Raw genomic sequence first — 13,970 nt, forward strand, 5'->3', positions numbered from 1 at the left:
CCCCCTCTAACAATAAGCGTCCTCCCCGGCTGCCTGCCCCAAGGAGCCCCGGCCCCACGTGGCGCTTCAGCCAGATTTACCCAGAATTCTCTTCCCGCTCCGAAGCCCCAGAGCGTTGGGCAGAGCCCCCCGGGGACCCTCTCCCACCTCTGCTTCATCCTCCCCTTCAAAGAGAGGCTTCTTGAGGGGCCCCTTTCTGCCTGTGATGCACTCCCACCCTCTGCCCAGCGGGGGCGCACGGGAGGGGCCGGGCTCCTCAGGGCAGGGATGGGGGCCCTCACCTCAAACTCTCCCTTGGTGTACTTGGCGTCGGGCACGCTCACGATCTCCTCCTCGCCCATCTCGGGGAAGGCCTGTGGGGGCAGAGCAGAGGGCAGGGGCTGGGGCCGGCTTTTACACCCACAGGCACACTCACTGCCTCTCAGGCGGGGGCTATTGCATCAGGGCTGGGTGACACGGGGGTCACTGACCCTCCCTGAGCCGGCCAGACTTCCCAATGCTTTCCTCCCCCCTTCTGTGGGTGGTCCTCCCACTCTCTAGTGACCTTTCCTACTCCTTGGTAGTCCTCCCCATTCCTGGGCAGTGCTCCCCGGTGGTCCTCCCCACTCCCTGGTGATCCTCCCCGCTGCCTGGTGATCCTCCCCGCAGCCCCGTGGTCCTCCCCACTCCCTGGTGATCCTCCCTGCCCCCCACCGTCCCCCATGCCAGCGACTCGGGCGGCTGAGGCAGCCGGCACCTGCTCCCACTGCCCCCCAGCAGCGGTACCCACGGTAATGTGCCACAGGGTGAGCACGGCCACCACCATGGCCGTCGTGGTCCGGCCCTGGCCGCTCAGGCAGCTGAACACGAAGCCGGTGCTGGGCTCCTTGGCCAGCGCCTCCTTCACCGCCTGCAGGAGGCGCTCAAAGTCCTGGGGAGCAGACGGACACCAGAGGCTGGGGGAGGGGAGGGGCCCGAGCGTGCAGGCCCCGCCTCCTCACATACACGCCCCGCCTCCTCACATACACGCCCCGCCTCCTCACACACACGCCCCGCCTCCTCACACACACACAATCACTCCCACTCCCACTCGGGGGCAGCAAGCCCTGGGCCCCCAGCCCGGCCCCGCCCCCGCCTGCCCGCCCCCAGGCTGGCGCCCCCTCTGGGCGGCCTCTGTAACTGCCCGGCTCCTTGCGGCCCCAGCCGGGGTTTCCCTGGCAGGGCCCTGTTCGCCATTTTCTTCTCCAGCTCATTTTGAGAAAACTGAGGAAACTGAGGCTAAAAAGTCCCGGACTGAAGAGACTCAGCGCAGTCCCTCGGCCGCTAGGTCTGAGGCTGGATCTGCACTCAGAGCTCCTGACCCGGAATCCCCGCTGCCCCACAAGCCCCCGTCATCCGGGAGACTTTTCTTTCCCACCGACACTCCCCCTGGGCGTGCATTGCTAGAAAGTTCCCCACACAGGGGGCTCTGGGGTGTGGGAGGCGGAGGGACCCCCTCACGTGCATCACACAAGGCCCCCGGAGCAAGGCATCCCGGGAACACCTCCCCTCCCCCCCAGCGAGGCAGCCCGGGAACGCCCCCTTCCCCCCAGTTCGGGAGGAGTCTGGGAACGCCAGCTGGGCGTGGCAGCCCAGGAACGCCCCCTCTCCCCCCTCCAGTGAGGCAGCCCGGGAACGCCCCCTCTTCCCCGGAGTGAGGCAGCCCGGGAACGCCCCCCTCCCCCCCAGCTCGGGAGGAGCCTGGGAACGCCAGCTGGGCGTGGCAGCCCAGGAACGCCCCACCCCCTCCCCTCGGAGCGAGGCGGGGCTCAGCCAGGCGGGGGCACGGCAGGCCCCGCCCCCTCCCAGACCCCGGGCCGCCTCAGGCTTAGACCGCAGACTATCAGGACGCCGGGTGTCCAGGAGGGGGCAGCAGACACCCAGAAGAGCCGCCCCCCCCCCCCCCCAGCGCGGCGGGGGGAACGGAGAAGCCGGGGCCCCGTTCCCCCCGCCCCCCTTCCCCGGGGGCCGGGGGAAGGGGGCCAGGGAACGCCGGCCCGGCGCCTTTCGGCTTTGCCCCTTCGCCGCCTTGGCCGGGCGCACTCCACCTGCCGGGGACGCCACCGGGCCTTCGCTGGGACTCCTTTGGGGGGAGGGCGCGAGGGGCGCCGGGCGAACGGGCCCCCACTCACAGGTGGGGACACAGAGGCAGGGGGGCCCGGGTCCGGCAGGCCATCAGGGCCCCCCCGCCCCTCGGGGCCCCGTCCGGGCGGTGAGGGGGGAGGGGGCGGGGCCGGCCCGGGGCCGGGCCACCTAGGCCCCCCAGGCAGCAACGGGGGGCACGGGCCAGCAGGCCCCCTCCCGGGGGGGGGCAGGTCCCGCCGCCCCACCCCTTTCCCCGGGGTTGATCCAGCTCACGCCCGTGTTCCTCTTGGAGTGGCAGGGGGAGGGCCCCCAGGCCTGGGGGAGGGGGGGAGCCCTGGGGGACCCCAGCCCCGCGGGGAGCCCCCTCCCGGCCCCCGCAGGCTGGGCCATGCCAAGGGGATTTGGCCACCCTGCGGAAGTTGGCCACGTCCATCTCGCGGGCAGTGCTGAGCACGTCGGGGGAGAAGGGCTCGTCGGCCACCTGAAAGGGCACACGCTGGGGGTCTGCGCCCGCTCTGGGGGGTCCGGGCCCGCTCTGGGGGGTCTGCGCCTGCTCTGGGGGGTCTGCACTGGCTCTGGGGGGTCCGGCCTGCTCTGGGGGGTCCGGCCTGCTCTGGGGGGTCTGCGCCTGCTCTGGGGGGTCTGCACTCGCTCTGGGGGGTCCGGGCCCGTTTCCCAGATGACTAGTGGCGGCCCAGAGGGGGCAGCTGCAGAACCCCCGCTGGGTCCGAGGCTCCCCCGGCTCCCGCCGCCGACAGCGACAAGGAACAGGGCGGCATCTCCCCTGGGAGGAGGCTGTGGAGGCAGAGCTAACGGCCCTTGGCCCAGCCTGCTCAGAGCACACTGAGGGCCGGCAGGTCAGGTCCTGGGTCATGCAGGTGGGGGGGGGGGGGAGCAGGAAAGGGGACAGGAGGAGCACCGAGGTGGGAGGAGCAGGAAGCTAAGGGAGGACGGGTCGGGGGCAGAGAGGCGTCTCACCAGCACCCAGGCTTCCTTGGCGGCCGGCTCCCCGAGGACCGCGGGCTCCTTCACACTCACTTTCACCTGTAGCCGGTACAGCTCCGGGTGCCCACACATCCAGCGGCTGAAACTGAGGGCAAAAGCCAGGGGGTACTGGCGGCCGAGACAGAGACACCGTGTCAGGGCTGAGCTGGCGGACACTCGGCCTGGGGGGGAACCTCGCCACCGGGACCCCCGGGCGGCTCCTGCCCCACGGCACAGTCGGGGCTGGAGGAGGACTCCTGGTCCCTCCTTCTCAGGGCAGGAAACCGAGGCCTGGAACAGGGGAGCCCAGAGCCCGCCCTGGAACACGCAGTGCCCCCGCTCCCGCCCCCCCCCCCCCCCCCCCCACCAGGGCTCCATTCCCACCTCGCGGCAGGCTGCCAACTGGCTCCGAGCAAGGAGCCCCACACCCCAGAGGGGCCACAGGGAGGCTGTGGCAAATACCTGGGGGCAGAATCTCAGGCCTGTCCTTGGCCAAGGCACGCACCTAGCTCGGGGCTCAGAGAAGGGGAAGCGGGGAGGGGGCTGGCACGCCTCAGCTAGAGCCTCTTCCCAGTCACCCACACTATCTGTGGCCCAGAGGGATGGCCGCCTTGGTCTCCCTGTCCGGCCAGCAGTCACCCGCTCTCTGCCCCCGTCCCCGGACCCCCCCCCCAGAGCTGAGACAAAGCACGCGGGGACCCTAAAACAGGTCTGCAGAGAGCGGGCTCCTCCTCTCGGCCACGATCACCAACTGCTCCCATCTCACACCTGGGCCACAGCCCACCCTACCCAGCCCTAGTCCTAGCTCCGCCCCATCTCCACCCACACAAATACAGAGGCAAAGGAGCCCAGACCAATACTGAAAGGGAACGTGGAGGAGGCCTTTCCTGGGACCCCCCACCAGAAGCACCCTCCCCTCCAAGGCTACTCGGGATAAGTTCCGGGCACTGCCCTGTGCATCCATATCGGCTCCTCCATCAGAAGGAGGCCGAATGTAAATCAACACGCATGCTACGTTCACATTGGTTTTCTTTATTCTTCTGGGTGTTTTTCTCCCGGGTTTTCCCTTTTTTTTTCTGATTTTTCCCTCCCAACATGATTCATAAAGAAACAGGTATTTTAAAAATTAATGTCCATGTGTACGCAGAAAAAAGAAAACAATAAAAAGGGGGGAAAGAGAATCTAAACTCCCGGAGGACAAGGAACGTTTCTGCTTTCTCCTGCTCACAGGTAGCTAAATACTTATGAGATGCTTTGGATTGTTAGATTTGGCCAAATTAGCTCATTTTGCAGATGAGGAAAACTGAGGCTCGCTCCCACTTGCTGCTCAAGTCCCACCACAGCCACTAGCAGGAGCAGAGCTGGGCCCCCACGAGCACACTCCCTCACCCCCACCTCCCCGCTGTTCTCCCTCAGGTCCCACCACAGGCTCCAGAGCCAAGCAGGAGTTTCCCCCAAGGGAAAGCACTGAACGCTCCAAAGGCTGACTCACCTGTTCATGCAGGTAGTAGTTGAAGGCAATCAGGTAGAAGTAGCGTTCCAAGCTCTGCAGAGTCTTCTGCTGCTGGGGTTCTGGGCCACCATTTCCCTGGAGGGGAGGAGAACTAAAGGGAATTAAGTGGCAGTCACGGGATGCCCGAATATCAGCCCTGAAGGAGCTCTTAGAACAAAACATCAGGGCTGGGAAGAATCTTAGAACACAGAACACAAAGCTGGAAGGGAGTTTAAAACATAGAACGTCAAAAGTGAGAGGTACCTTGGAGCAGAGAACAAAGAGTTGGAAGGGAACATAGAAGATAAAAAGGGAGAGGTACCTTAGAACACAGAACACAGAGCTGGAAGGGAACTTAGAATATAGAACATCAGAGGTGAGTGGTACCTTAGAACCCAGAACACAGAATCGAAGGGAACTTAGAATATAGAACATCAGAGGTGAGCAGTACCTTAGAACACAGAATCGAAGGGAACTTAGAATATAGAACATCAGAGGTGAGCGGTACCTTAGAACCCAGAGTTGGAAGGGAGTTTCAAAAGTGAGAGGGATTTTAGAATACAGATCATCAGACTGGGAGAAGGCTTACAACACAGAGCATCAGTGTTGGAAGATGGAGTAAGCGGAATTTCTTTAAATCTACTTTGTAGATGTACTTTTAGTTCTACTCCAATCCCTTCCCAGTGATCCTTCCTCCAGCTACAAGTGCAGTCCACTCACCCTCCCTATGTCTGCCCCCAACTCTTTCTCTGAAAACAAAGTGGCAAGGAGGGAGAGAAGGATGGAAAATAGAGGATTTAATATCAGAAGGCTTGATTACAAATCTCTGCTCTGCAACTGACAGCCTGTCTGGTGGACAGAATGTTCCCTAAGGGATCCTCTAATGATCAGAAATGAAAAATAAGAGAAATCTAGAGAAACAAAGCCAGAAAACAGGACCAACCTAGTGACAGACATCCTAACGTCAAGGCTCTCAGTGGAGCCCAGGGCAAACCAAAAGCTCTGTTATCCAGAAAGGGCTGGGAAAACAGCCCTGTTCCGTCTTCTCCACAGCCTCCACCTGGGCCCTGGAGGGGCCACTTTGGTGGCACCATTTCTCCTTGTTCTTCCTGTCCAAGGGATGGGGATGGGAGGAGGTGAGATCACAGAAATGTTTCCCAGTGTTCCTCCACCTGCCACACTGTTTACAACAACAACAAAAGCCCCAAAGATACTTTGGAGAATTGTAGGGCACGATGACACCAGAAGCCCCCCACACTCAGCCCTTCACTCCTTTGCTCAGGCTCAAGACTGAGCAAGGATCAGCACACGATGTCAGACTCTGTCAATACTGATTAGTCTGGCTCAGCTAGTTTTCTCTCCCCTGTTTTATTCTTTGAGAAGAAGCACTTATTAGGCAGCTACTGTGTCCCCTCTGTGTCAAGTACTGAGGAGGAAAGATTCCCTGGGAGGGACCAGGAGACAGATGAGAGGTAAAAACCAGAAGGCGTCTGTGGCAGTTATCTTTTTAAAGGGGATAAGGCAGAACCTGCGGTTTTATTAGTACAGGTGAGGAAGGTGAGGAAGTTTCCTCCACCAGGACTGGCTGGCCCCGATTCTACAACTTACTTAGAGTTATCAGGAGCCATAGGGTTCATAGCAGGTCCCAACCTAACTCAGAGTCCAACACACGAATAGAATGTTTTTATGGCCTTTTTGGTTTTTGGTTCAGCGTTTCCCAGTGACACTTTAATCTGGTTTGGGCCAGAGCGGGAGGCTGATACCCACAAGCCACGTGTTCAAAACCTGTGCTCAGGAGACTGACACACGTAGGATCACACAGCCTGTTATGTGTCTGAGGTAAGATTTGAATTCGGGTCTTCCAAGCTTCAAGAACGACTCTCAATGCACTAATCCCATCACTGCTCCTCTTCCTTTTAAAATATGTCAGAATAAATGCTCTGTGTCTACTTGGGCTGCCCAGTCCAAGTTCTGACTTCTCCCCAGAGAGGAGACCCTCCCCCCCCCGAGGGTCTTTCTGGCCCAAGAGCCCCCACAGGGAAGCAGCTGCGGCTTAGCATAAACACAAGCCAGTAAGAGGGCCGGTACGGGTGGCTGGGCCGAGTGGCAGGACTGGGGCCTGGGATCCCTCAGGAAGGGCCTGGACTTTAACACAGAGCAGCAGAGCCAGCCGCCCGGCCCGCTGAGACACCTTCTTCTATCCTGTTTATGTCAGGAGGCCAGAAGACCCAGTCGGGAAAAATAAACTTCCCTCTCCTCCTTTCCTGTCCCGTTCTGTCCTTCCTCCAGGACTGCGAGCCTTCACGCTGTCAGAAGAGCGAGGGCGGGGGACAAAGCCCCTGGGATGCCCCCCTGCACCCTCGGGCAGAAGTCTCAGGCCAGGGAGACCCAGGGAACCTTCTTCCTGCTTCTGGGGGGGGGGGAGGCAACCTCGGGGCCTTCTCGGCCCCCCAGCCTTTCTGAGGAGAAAGCTGCCCTCACCTGCGGCCGGTCCCCGCCAGGCCCTTCCAGCTTTTCAGAGACCGCCTCCTTCAAGTTATGCAGCTCAGAGCAGGCCGCTAAGCTGTGGTCCACCTAGAGAGGGAGGGGTGCCGAGGGGGGCATTGGGGCAGAGACAGAGGGCGTGAGGGGGAGGGAGAGGGGAGGGGAGGGAAGAGGGGAGGGGAGGGAGAGGAGAGGGAAGCAGAGAGGGGAGGGAAAGGGGCAGCATTGGGGCAGAGAGACAGAGGGTATGAGGGGGAGGGAGAGGGGATGGGGAAGGAGAGGGAGGGGCGCCGAGGGGGGCATTGGGACAGAGAGACAGAGGGAGTGAGGGGGAGGGGAGGGGAAAGGGAGGGAAGAGGGAGGAGGGGAGAAGGAGGGGAAGGGGAGGGGAGGGAGGAGGGGAGAGGGAGGGGAAAGGGGAGGGGAGAGGGAAAACCCAGCACCAGCCAGAAGGGAAGGCCTTGCCCACCCCCGCCCCTCCCTCCATCCCCCCAGGACTCCCTCACCTCCTCCACAATCTGCTTCCCCTTGGGGACCATGCAGATGAAGCTCTGCACCACCTCCGAGTGCTCCGAGGGCCGGGCGTCAGGGGGGGAGGGGGCTGCCCTGCAGGGGAGGGGAAGAGACAAGGAGACAGATGCAGCTCCCGCCGGGCCCTGCCCAAGCCTCCCTCCCAGGGAAGGGGGGGAAGAAGCCGAGTCGTGAAGTCTGAGCCCTCCTTCCACCCTCACAGCGACCCCATCTCACAGACAATACCAGGGCAAGGTGCTCCCGGCCGAGCTGGAAAAAGTGTCCCAGAGTCCTCGTGCAGCTTTAGGCCATGGAAAAGCCTGGACTCTGGGGCCCGAGCTCCCCCCAAGGCCAGGCCCGAGAGCCAGGGGGCATTAGGGGTCCCAAAGGAGGCGGGGGCAGGGCTAGGACCCAGGCCCTGGGTGCCCAGGCCGCCGCCTTCTTTCCCCTCCAGGCTGCCGCCTTCTTTCCCCGCCAGGCCCCCAACTCAGGGCAACCCCCACCCCCACCCCGTCCCTCCCACAGTTCCTCAGCGACTCGCCCACGTACTCTGGCCTCCTGGCCGGCCTCCTGCAGTGAGAGAGCACCAGAGTGCCCAGGACCATGCCCAGGTTGGTCCTCCCGATGCCCGTCTGACAGCTGAAGACCAGGGCGGGGGGCGTCCCCGAGGGGTCCCGGAGCGGCAGCAGGCTGGGGCTCTCCTGGAGGCGAGACACTGTCAATCACGTGACATCACGGTCTGAGCAGCCCCGGGAAGCAGGACCCGCCCTGGGCACGACACCGAGCTCTCACCCGTCCCCCTTCAGAGCCTGGGCCAGAGCACAGGGAAGCTCTGCCCGCCATCCTCGCCCTCTCGGTGGCCAACTGCGGTGGCCAGAGTCAGGGGCGGAGCCTGGAGGGGCTTTGGGGCTCGGCCCCCGTCCTCCCCCCAATCCCCTACTTACCCGGAGGAACCCGATGAAGGCATCAAACTGGGCTTCCAGGGGCGCCCCGGCCTCTGGCAGAGGCAATCGGTGGTACCTGGCGAGTCAATAATGGCTCATCACCGGGAGACCCCAAAGGTGAGGAAAGGGCTCAAGGAGGAGACCCCTGGGGGAGGAGAGGGGGCCGAGAGACCCCCTGAGTGAGGAGAGACCCTTGGGTGAGAAGAGGAAGCTGAGAGCATGTGGAACTGGAGTCCTCCAGTTCTCTCCTTCAGGACTCAACTGGTCAGAGGAATTAAGGGGAAAAGGGACCTTAGAAATGGTCACAAAAGCCCTCCCATTGTACAGAGGAGGAGAAAAGGAAGTAACGTGTCCACGGCCACATGGCAAAGGCACCCGAGCCCACACACTCGGGCCCCACCTGGCGTTCCCGGCTAAGTGGGCAGAGACTCCCACCATCGATAGACCACTTGCTTTTGCTGAACTAATTTTCTTTTTTCTCTCTGCCAGAGAGAATGCCTACAGGGCACTGGGAAACAGATACAATTTAGATTTTAGATTTCTTTTTAGTGCTTCATAAATGCTTGCTTAATAGAAAAGCCAAAACTAGCTATAAAAATAAAAGGCATCAATAAAAATCTTTGTAAGAGATACTTTTGTTGTTGTTTGTTTGCATTTTGTTTTCTTTCTCATTTGTTTCCTTTTTGATCTGATTCTTCGTGTGCAGCATGATAACTGTGGGAGTGTGTGTAGAACTGCATGTGTTTCACATATGTTGGATCCCTTGCTGTCTAGGGGAGGGGGGAGAGAGGGGAAAAAATTGGAAATCAAGGTTTTGCAAAGGTGAATGTCGAAAATTATCCATGTATATATTTTGAAAATAAAAAGCTTTAACTAAAAAATAAAGAGATAGACAAAGGGAAAAGGGGACGACGTGAACGCTCCCCCATGCCAGGGGTTTATTCCAAAGATTTGACCCCATGTGTATTTGCCAAGTATAGTAAAGGAGAGAATGGAAATAAATCAGCCCATTTTACAGGTAGGAAAACTGAGGGCGTGGGGAGGAAAGCCCCTGCCTAAGGTTCTTTCTCAGTGAAGGTAGGACTCAGGGAGAGGGGCCGAGGGCCTGGAGCGAGGACCGGGGTCTCAGCAGCCGGCCGCTACCTGTAGGACGGCAGCAGGAAGATGGGGCGCTTGTACACCTCCTCCGTCACGTGGATGTCGTCCTCGCTCTGGATCCGCACCGAGCGCGGCTCATCCCGGAAGTGCTCGATGTCATGGTACACGTGGTACGTGCCCTCGCCCAGCTGCGCAAAGTCGTGGATCTGCACCGGAAAGGGTCAGAGCACGTTGGCTCGGGGCCCTGGAGGCCCTCTCGGAGACAGTGGGCAGAGCTCTCAGCCCCGAGGCAGGAAGACCCGAGTTCAAATCTAGCCCCGTTTGCCTCAGTCACCAACTACAGAATGGCAGTAACACACCCACATCCAAGGGGTGTCGTGAGGATCAAATGAGACAATGTTTGCAAAAAGCCCTTAGCATGTGTCTGGCACACAGTAGGTGCTTAATAAGTGCTTACTCCCCATGAAGTCCAACCCCCTCGGGTGTTACAGCTTGTAAGCATCTGAGGCAAGTTTCACACCCGGGTCTTCTTGTCTCTGAAGCCCTTGGGATGATGGAAGCAGCCAAAAGAACTGGATTCAAATCGAGCCTCACACATTTCCTAGTTGGGTAATCAGGGGCAGTAGCCCCGACGGGTCCCTTTTCTTGGCTGTAAAACGGTGGGCGAGGTCCCGTGCAGCCTGAGCGATGACTCTGCAGTCAGCCTGTGCCTCCTCTTCCCACAGCCCAACAAGCGGCCGCCCCCCCAGATCCCCTTCCCCGCTGTCACCTCCTTCCGGATGGCCAGCTCCAGGCTCTCCGGCCGCGCGCCGGGGCTCAGGGCCCGGAGATTCTCACGCAGGCGCTGCTTGTCCCGGGGCGTGTAGGACACGAAGTCATCGTCCAGGCGCAAGAACAAGACAGGCTCCTCCCGGACGCAGAAGAAGATGCACTCCTGCCCGAGTCCGAGGGGAAGGGGCCGTTACGGCCACTGTCCCCAATGCGACACGATGGGCCCCCCCCGCCGTCACTGCCCAACAACCCCCACCATCAGCCACATCGCCACTGCCCCCACCATCCCCGTCATTGCCCCCACCATTACCCCCCACCCACCCCCATCACCCCCATCCCATCAGATGGCCACCGCCCCTGCCGTCGCCCCCATCCCGGCCATCCCAAAGACTGAGCCTCCCCCGCTCCAGCTCCCCGCCTTCCCCTGTGCACCCCCCCCCCCCGTCTCTGCTCCCAAACCCTTCCCATCCTTCCCTGTTCTTGGGTCCCCCACACACACACCAGCTTCCCACAGGGAGCAGGGGAGTCGCCCGCCCACCTTGTGGCCGTCGCCCTGGAGTTTCTGCAGGAGCCTCTGGAAGCCCGCCAGGCTGGGCTGCCCCATGCCGAACACGGCCTGCCCGCCCCGCGCTTGGCGGAAGTTGGGGGCCCCGCAGCTGCCCGTGGTGTTCAGGACGTCCATTTTCCCTGAGACGTCCCGGACCATGAAGTAGCGCCCCTGGAGCAATGGGAGGGAAGGGGCAGAGCCTTGGGGGACGTGGCGGGGCCAGGCTTCCGTCCCCCTCAGGGCACGGCTCGTCTCAGTCACCACAAGCTGTTTCCCCAGCCCTGAGGGGTCTGAGAGACCAGGCAGCCCAACCTGCAGGCTCCAGAGGAGCCCCCACGAGGCTCGGCCCCTCGCTCAGTGTGTACGTGAGAGTCGGGATCAGAGGCCGTTTCTGGGTGAGGGCTCAGCTCTCTCCCCACAGGGAGCTGGGTTCCTGAGCAACGTCCCCCTCGGGGCAGCCCCCGGTACAGGGTGAGGAGACCCTGGCACAAGGGCTCAGAGATGGCCCATGTGGGCGAACTCCTGCTAAAGCAGGGCCCGGGGGTGCAGAGGGAGAAACCCCACCGCCAAGCCTGCCCTCAGCCAGCTTCTATTCCAATGGAGGGAGTGGGGAGAGGCAGAGGAGGGGAGCCAGAGAGAATCCTAGAGGTCCCCCAGCTAAGGCGGGGGGCAAGGCAGAGGAGAGGAGCCAGACAGAATCCCGGAGGAGTCCCCGCAGCTAAGGGGGGGGAGGGGGAAGGCAGAGGAGGGGAGCCAGACAGAATCCTGGAGGAGCCCCCACAGCTAAGGGCGGGGTGAGGCAGAGGAGGGGAGCCAGACAGAATCCCAGAGGAGTCCCCGCAGCTAAGGGGGCTGGGGAGCCCCCACTAAGGGGGTGAGGCAGAGGAGGGGAGCCAGGGGGGGCGAGGCAGAGAAGGGGAGCCAGACAGAATCCCGGAGGAGCCCCCACAGCTAAGGGAGGGGAGGGGGAAGGCGGAGGAGGGGAGCCAGACAGAATCCTGGAGGAGCCCCCACAGCTAAGGGGGGGCAAGGCAGAGGAGGGGAGCCAGATGCTGGGGGAGCCCCTGCAACTAAGGGAGATGTGAGGCAGAGGAGGGGAGCCAGGCTACATTAGAGATGAGAGGATGGGGAGGGCAGCACTGGAGCCAGGATGGAGATAAGGAAGGACTGTGTTCCAGGAGTGGGGGAGGACGGTGTCATCCACCAAGGGAGAACAGGGCAAGATCAGGGGGCAGTGGACAGTCCAAATTGGCTGGAAACTAGAATTTGAAAAGAGAGAAACAAAGGGCAAGCCGGAGCCCTAGGAGAGAAGCTGTGGAAGGAAGCCGGAGCCCTAAGGCAGAAGCTGGCCAGGGAAGCCCCCTGAGGCAGAACGAGCAGGGTCGGGCCTCCGCCATGGGGTCTGGCTGGAATTAGGGCAGGGCAGGAGGGAATATGCCCGGCCCGCCAGCGGCCTCCTCCTTGAAGGGCACTCCCACGGGAGGCTGGGCCATGGGCCACAGAAACGAGGGCATTCCCCTGGCTCAGCCTCTGTGTGGGAACATCCAAGGATTCTTAGGTCTTGGGAGCCAACCCCCGGCCCGGCCGGTGGCAGGACAGACACTACACAGACAGACAAACAAAAATGTTCTTTTCTGGGCCTCCAGGAGGGTAAGAAAATTCCCAACCTGGCTTATTTTTCTTAAACTCATAGAACATAAGCACCAGAGCGGGGGGGCCAGGACAGCTGGACAGTGAGATTCCCCAGACACGTCAAGACCAGAATGGCCTGGATGCCGGAGAAGGGCAAAGACTTGGGGGAAGAAATGTCGCTCCTCAGTCTATACATGCATCTCGGTTCAGCTATTGCCCGGCTGTGTGACCTTCGCAGGTAGCCTAACTCCTCTGCGCCCAATCTACAGAAAGAGTTTAATGCAAAGGTCTTCCCGACTCCTGCTGGGTTGGACAGTTATGGTCTCTGACCCTGGGCAGCCCAGAGGGCCTGGGTCAGAGGGCAGAAATGAGAGAAACAGCCAGGGGCCAGTTCCCGGTGCAGCGTTTGGAAAGGGCCTAGCGTGGAACGTGGCTCTGAGAAGCTGGGGGTCTCGGGCAGCTCAGGAGAGCCACCCAACAAGGAAGGGCTGCAGAGCCCAAGGGGAAACAGGGCAAGGGAAAGAAAAAGGAAGCAGGAAGAGGAAGGAGACAGAGGTGAGCAAGGAGACAGGAGGGCAGCAATTCCCATTAGTAGGAAGCTTTTAAAAGAAAAGAAAGAGGGGGGAAAAGGGCAAAAAGGGAGGACAAGAAATAGAGAAGAAATGAGAAGAGGAAAAGAAGGGAGAGGAAAAGAGGGATGCAAAGAAAGAGGAAGGGAGAGGAAGGAGGAGAGCTGGGGAAGGGCGGGGCCTCACCTGGACCAGGTAGTGCTCCTGTGTGGACTCTGAGATCCGGCCCACTGTGTAATGGGCCTTGAGCACCTCATCGTGGATCTGGAACTCCTCTTTGCAGTTGTACCTGCCTCAGGGAGCAGAGATGGTCAGGGGTGAGGTGCCCATTGGCCCCTGAGCTGCCTTGAGCATTCTCAGGGGCCCCTAGGACTCCCCCTCCCCTTTCCCTGTCCCTCCACCCTGTTGGCTCCCTCCTTCACTTGTCAAGCCCTGACCAGAGTCGGGACACAGCCTCCTAATCTGTACAATACGACAAGCCTGCACCCCCCTTGCCCTCCGGGACCCTTTGGGGATGGACGGCAGAGGACTGTGAGCTTTAAAAGATTGTGTCACTCCTGTGGCCACGCGTCTGGCACCTAATACAGAGCCTGACACCCAGTAGGTGCTTAATAAACCCCAGAGGGTTTGGTCTGCCCGCCATCAGCCAAAGGCCATTCAAATTCTCCCCCTGCAGATGAGGTGGCCAAGAAGCCTGGTGTCCTTCCAGGGTCTTCCTCCGCCTGCCTGCTCTGACCACAAGGATTGAGCTCTGGGCTTTCTGACCTCCCAGAAAGGCCCCCAAACAAGGGCCCACTGGGTCCAGGTTAGGCAGGAGGAGTCTGGGAGCTGGAGGC

General features: G+C 61.1%; 1 protein-coding gene across 1 annotated transcript in view; it reads right to left on the reverse strand.

The window, feature by feature from the left end:
* The window catches only part of PALD1 (phosphatase domain containing paladin 1), a 77,608-nt gene that overhangs the window by 30,039 nt on the left and 33,599 nt on the right, over positions 1-13,970 (reverse strand). Inside the window, exons 3-16 of the mRNA XM_031949383.1 lie at positions 13,321-13,423; positions 10,925-11,104; positions 10,385-10,549; positions 9,661-9,821; positions 8,518-8,593; positions 8,123-8,274; positions 7,570-7,669; positions 7,061-7,153; positions 4,580-4,675; positions 3,082-3,216; positions 2,349-2,584; positions 1,480-2,101; positions 770-910; positions 282-353 (exon numbers count right to left, since the gene is read on the reverse strand). Coding sequence (XP_031805243.1) covers positions 282-353; positions 770-910; positions 1,480-2,101; positions 2,349-2,584; positions 3,082-3,216; positions 4,580-4,675; positions 7,061-7,153; positions 7,570-7,669; positions 8,123-8,274; positions 8,518-8,593; positions 9,661-9,821; positions 10,385-10,549; positions 10,925-11,104; positions 13,321-13,423 — 2,332 coding nt within the window. The remainder of the gene's footprint in view (positions 1-281; positions 354-769; positions 911-1,479; positions 2,102-2,348; positions 2,585-3,081; positions 3,217-4,579; positions 4,676-7,060; positions 7,154-7,569; positions 7,670-8,122; positions 8,275-8,517; positions 8,594-9,660; positions 9,822-10,384; positions 10,550-10,924; positions 11,105-13,320; positions 13,424-13,970) is intronic.

The sequence above is a fragment of the Sarcophilus harrisii genome, chromosome 2 (assembly GCF_902635505.1).
Source record: "Sarcophilus harrisii chromosome 2, mSarHar1.11, whole genome shotgun sequence".
NCBI lineage: Eukaryota > Metazoa > Chordata > Mammalia > Dasyuromorphia > Dasyuridae > Sarcophilus > Sarcophilus harrisii.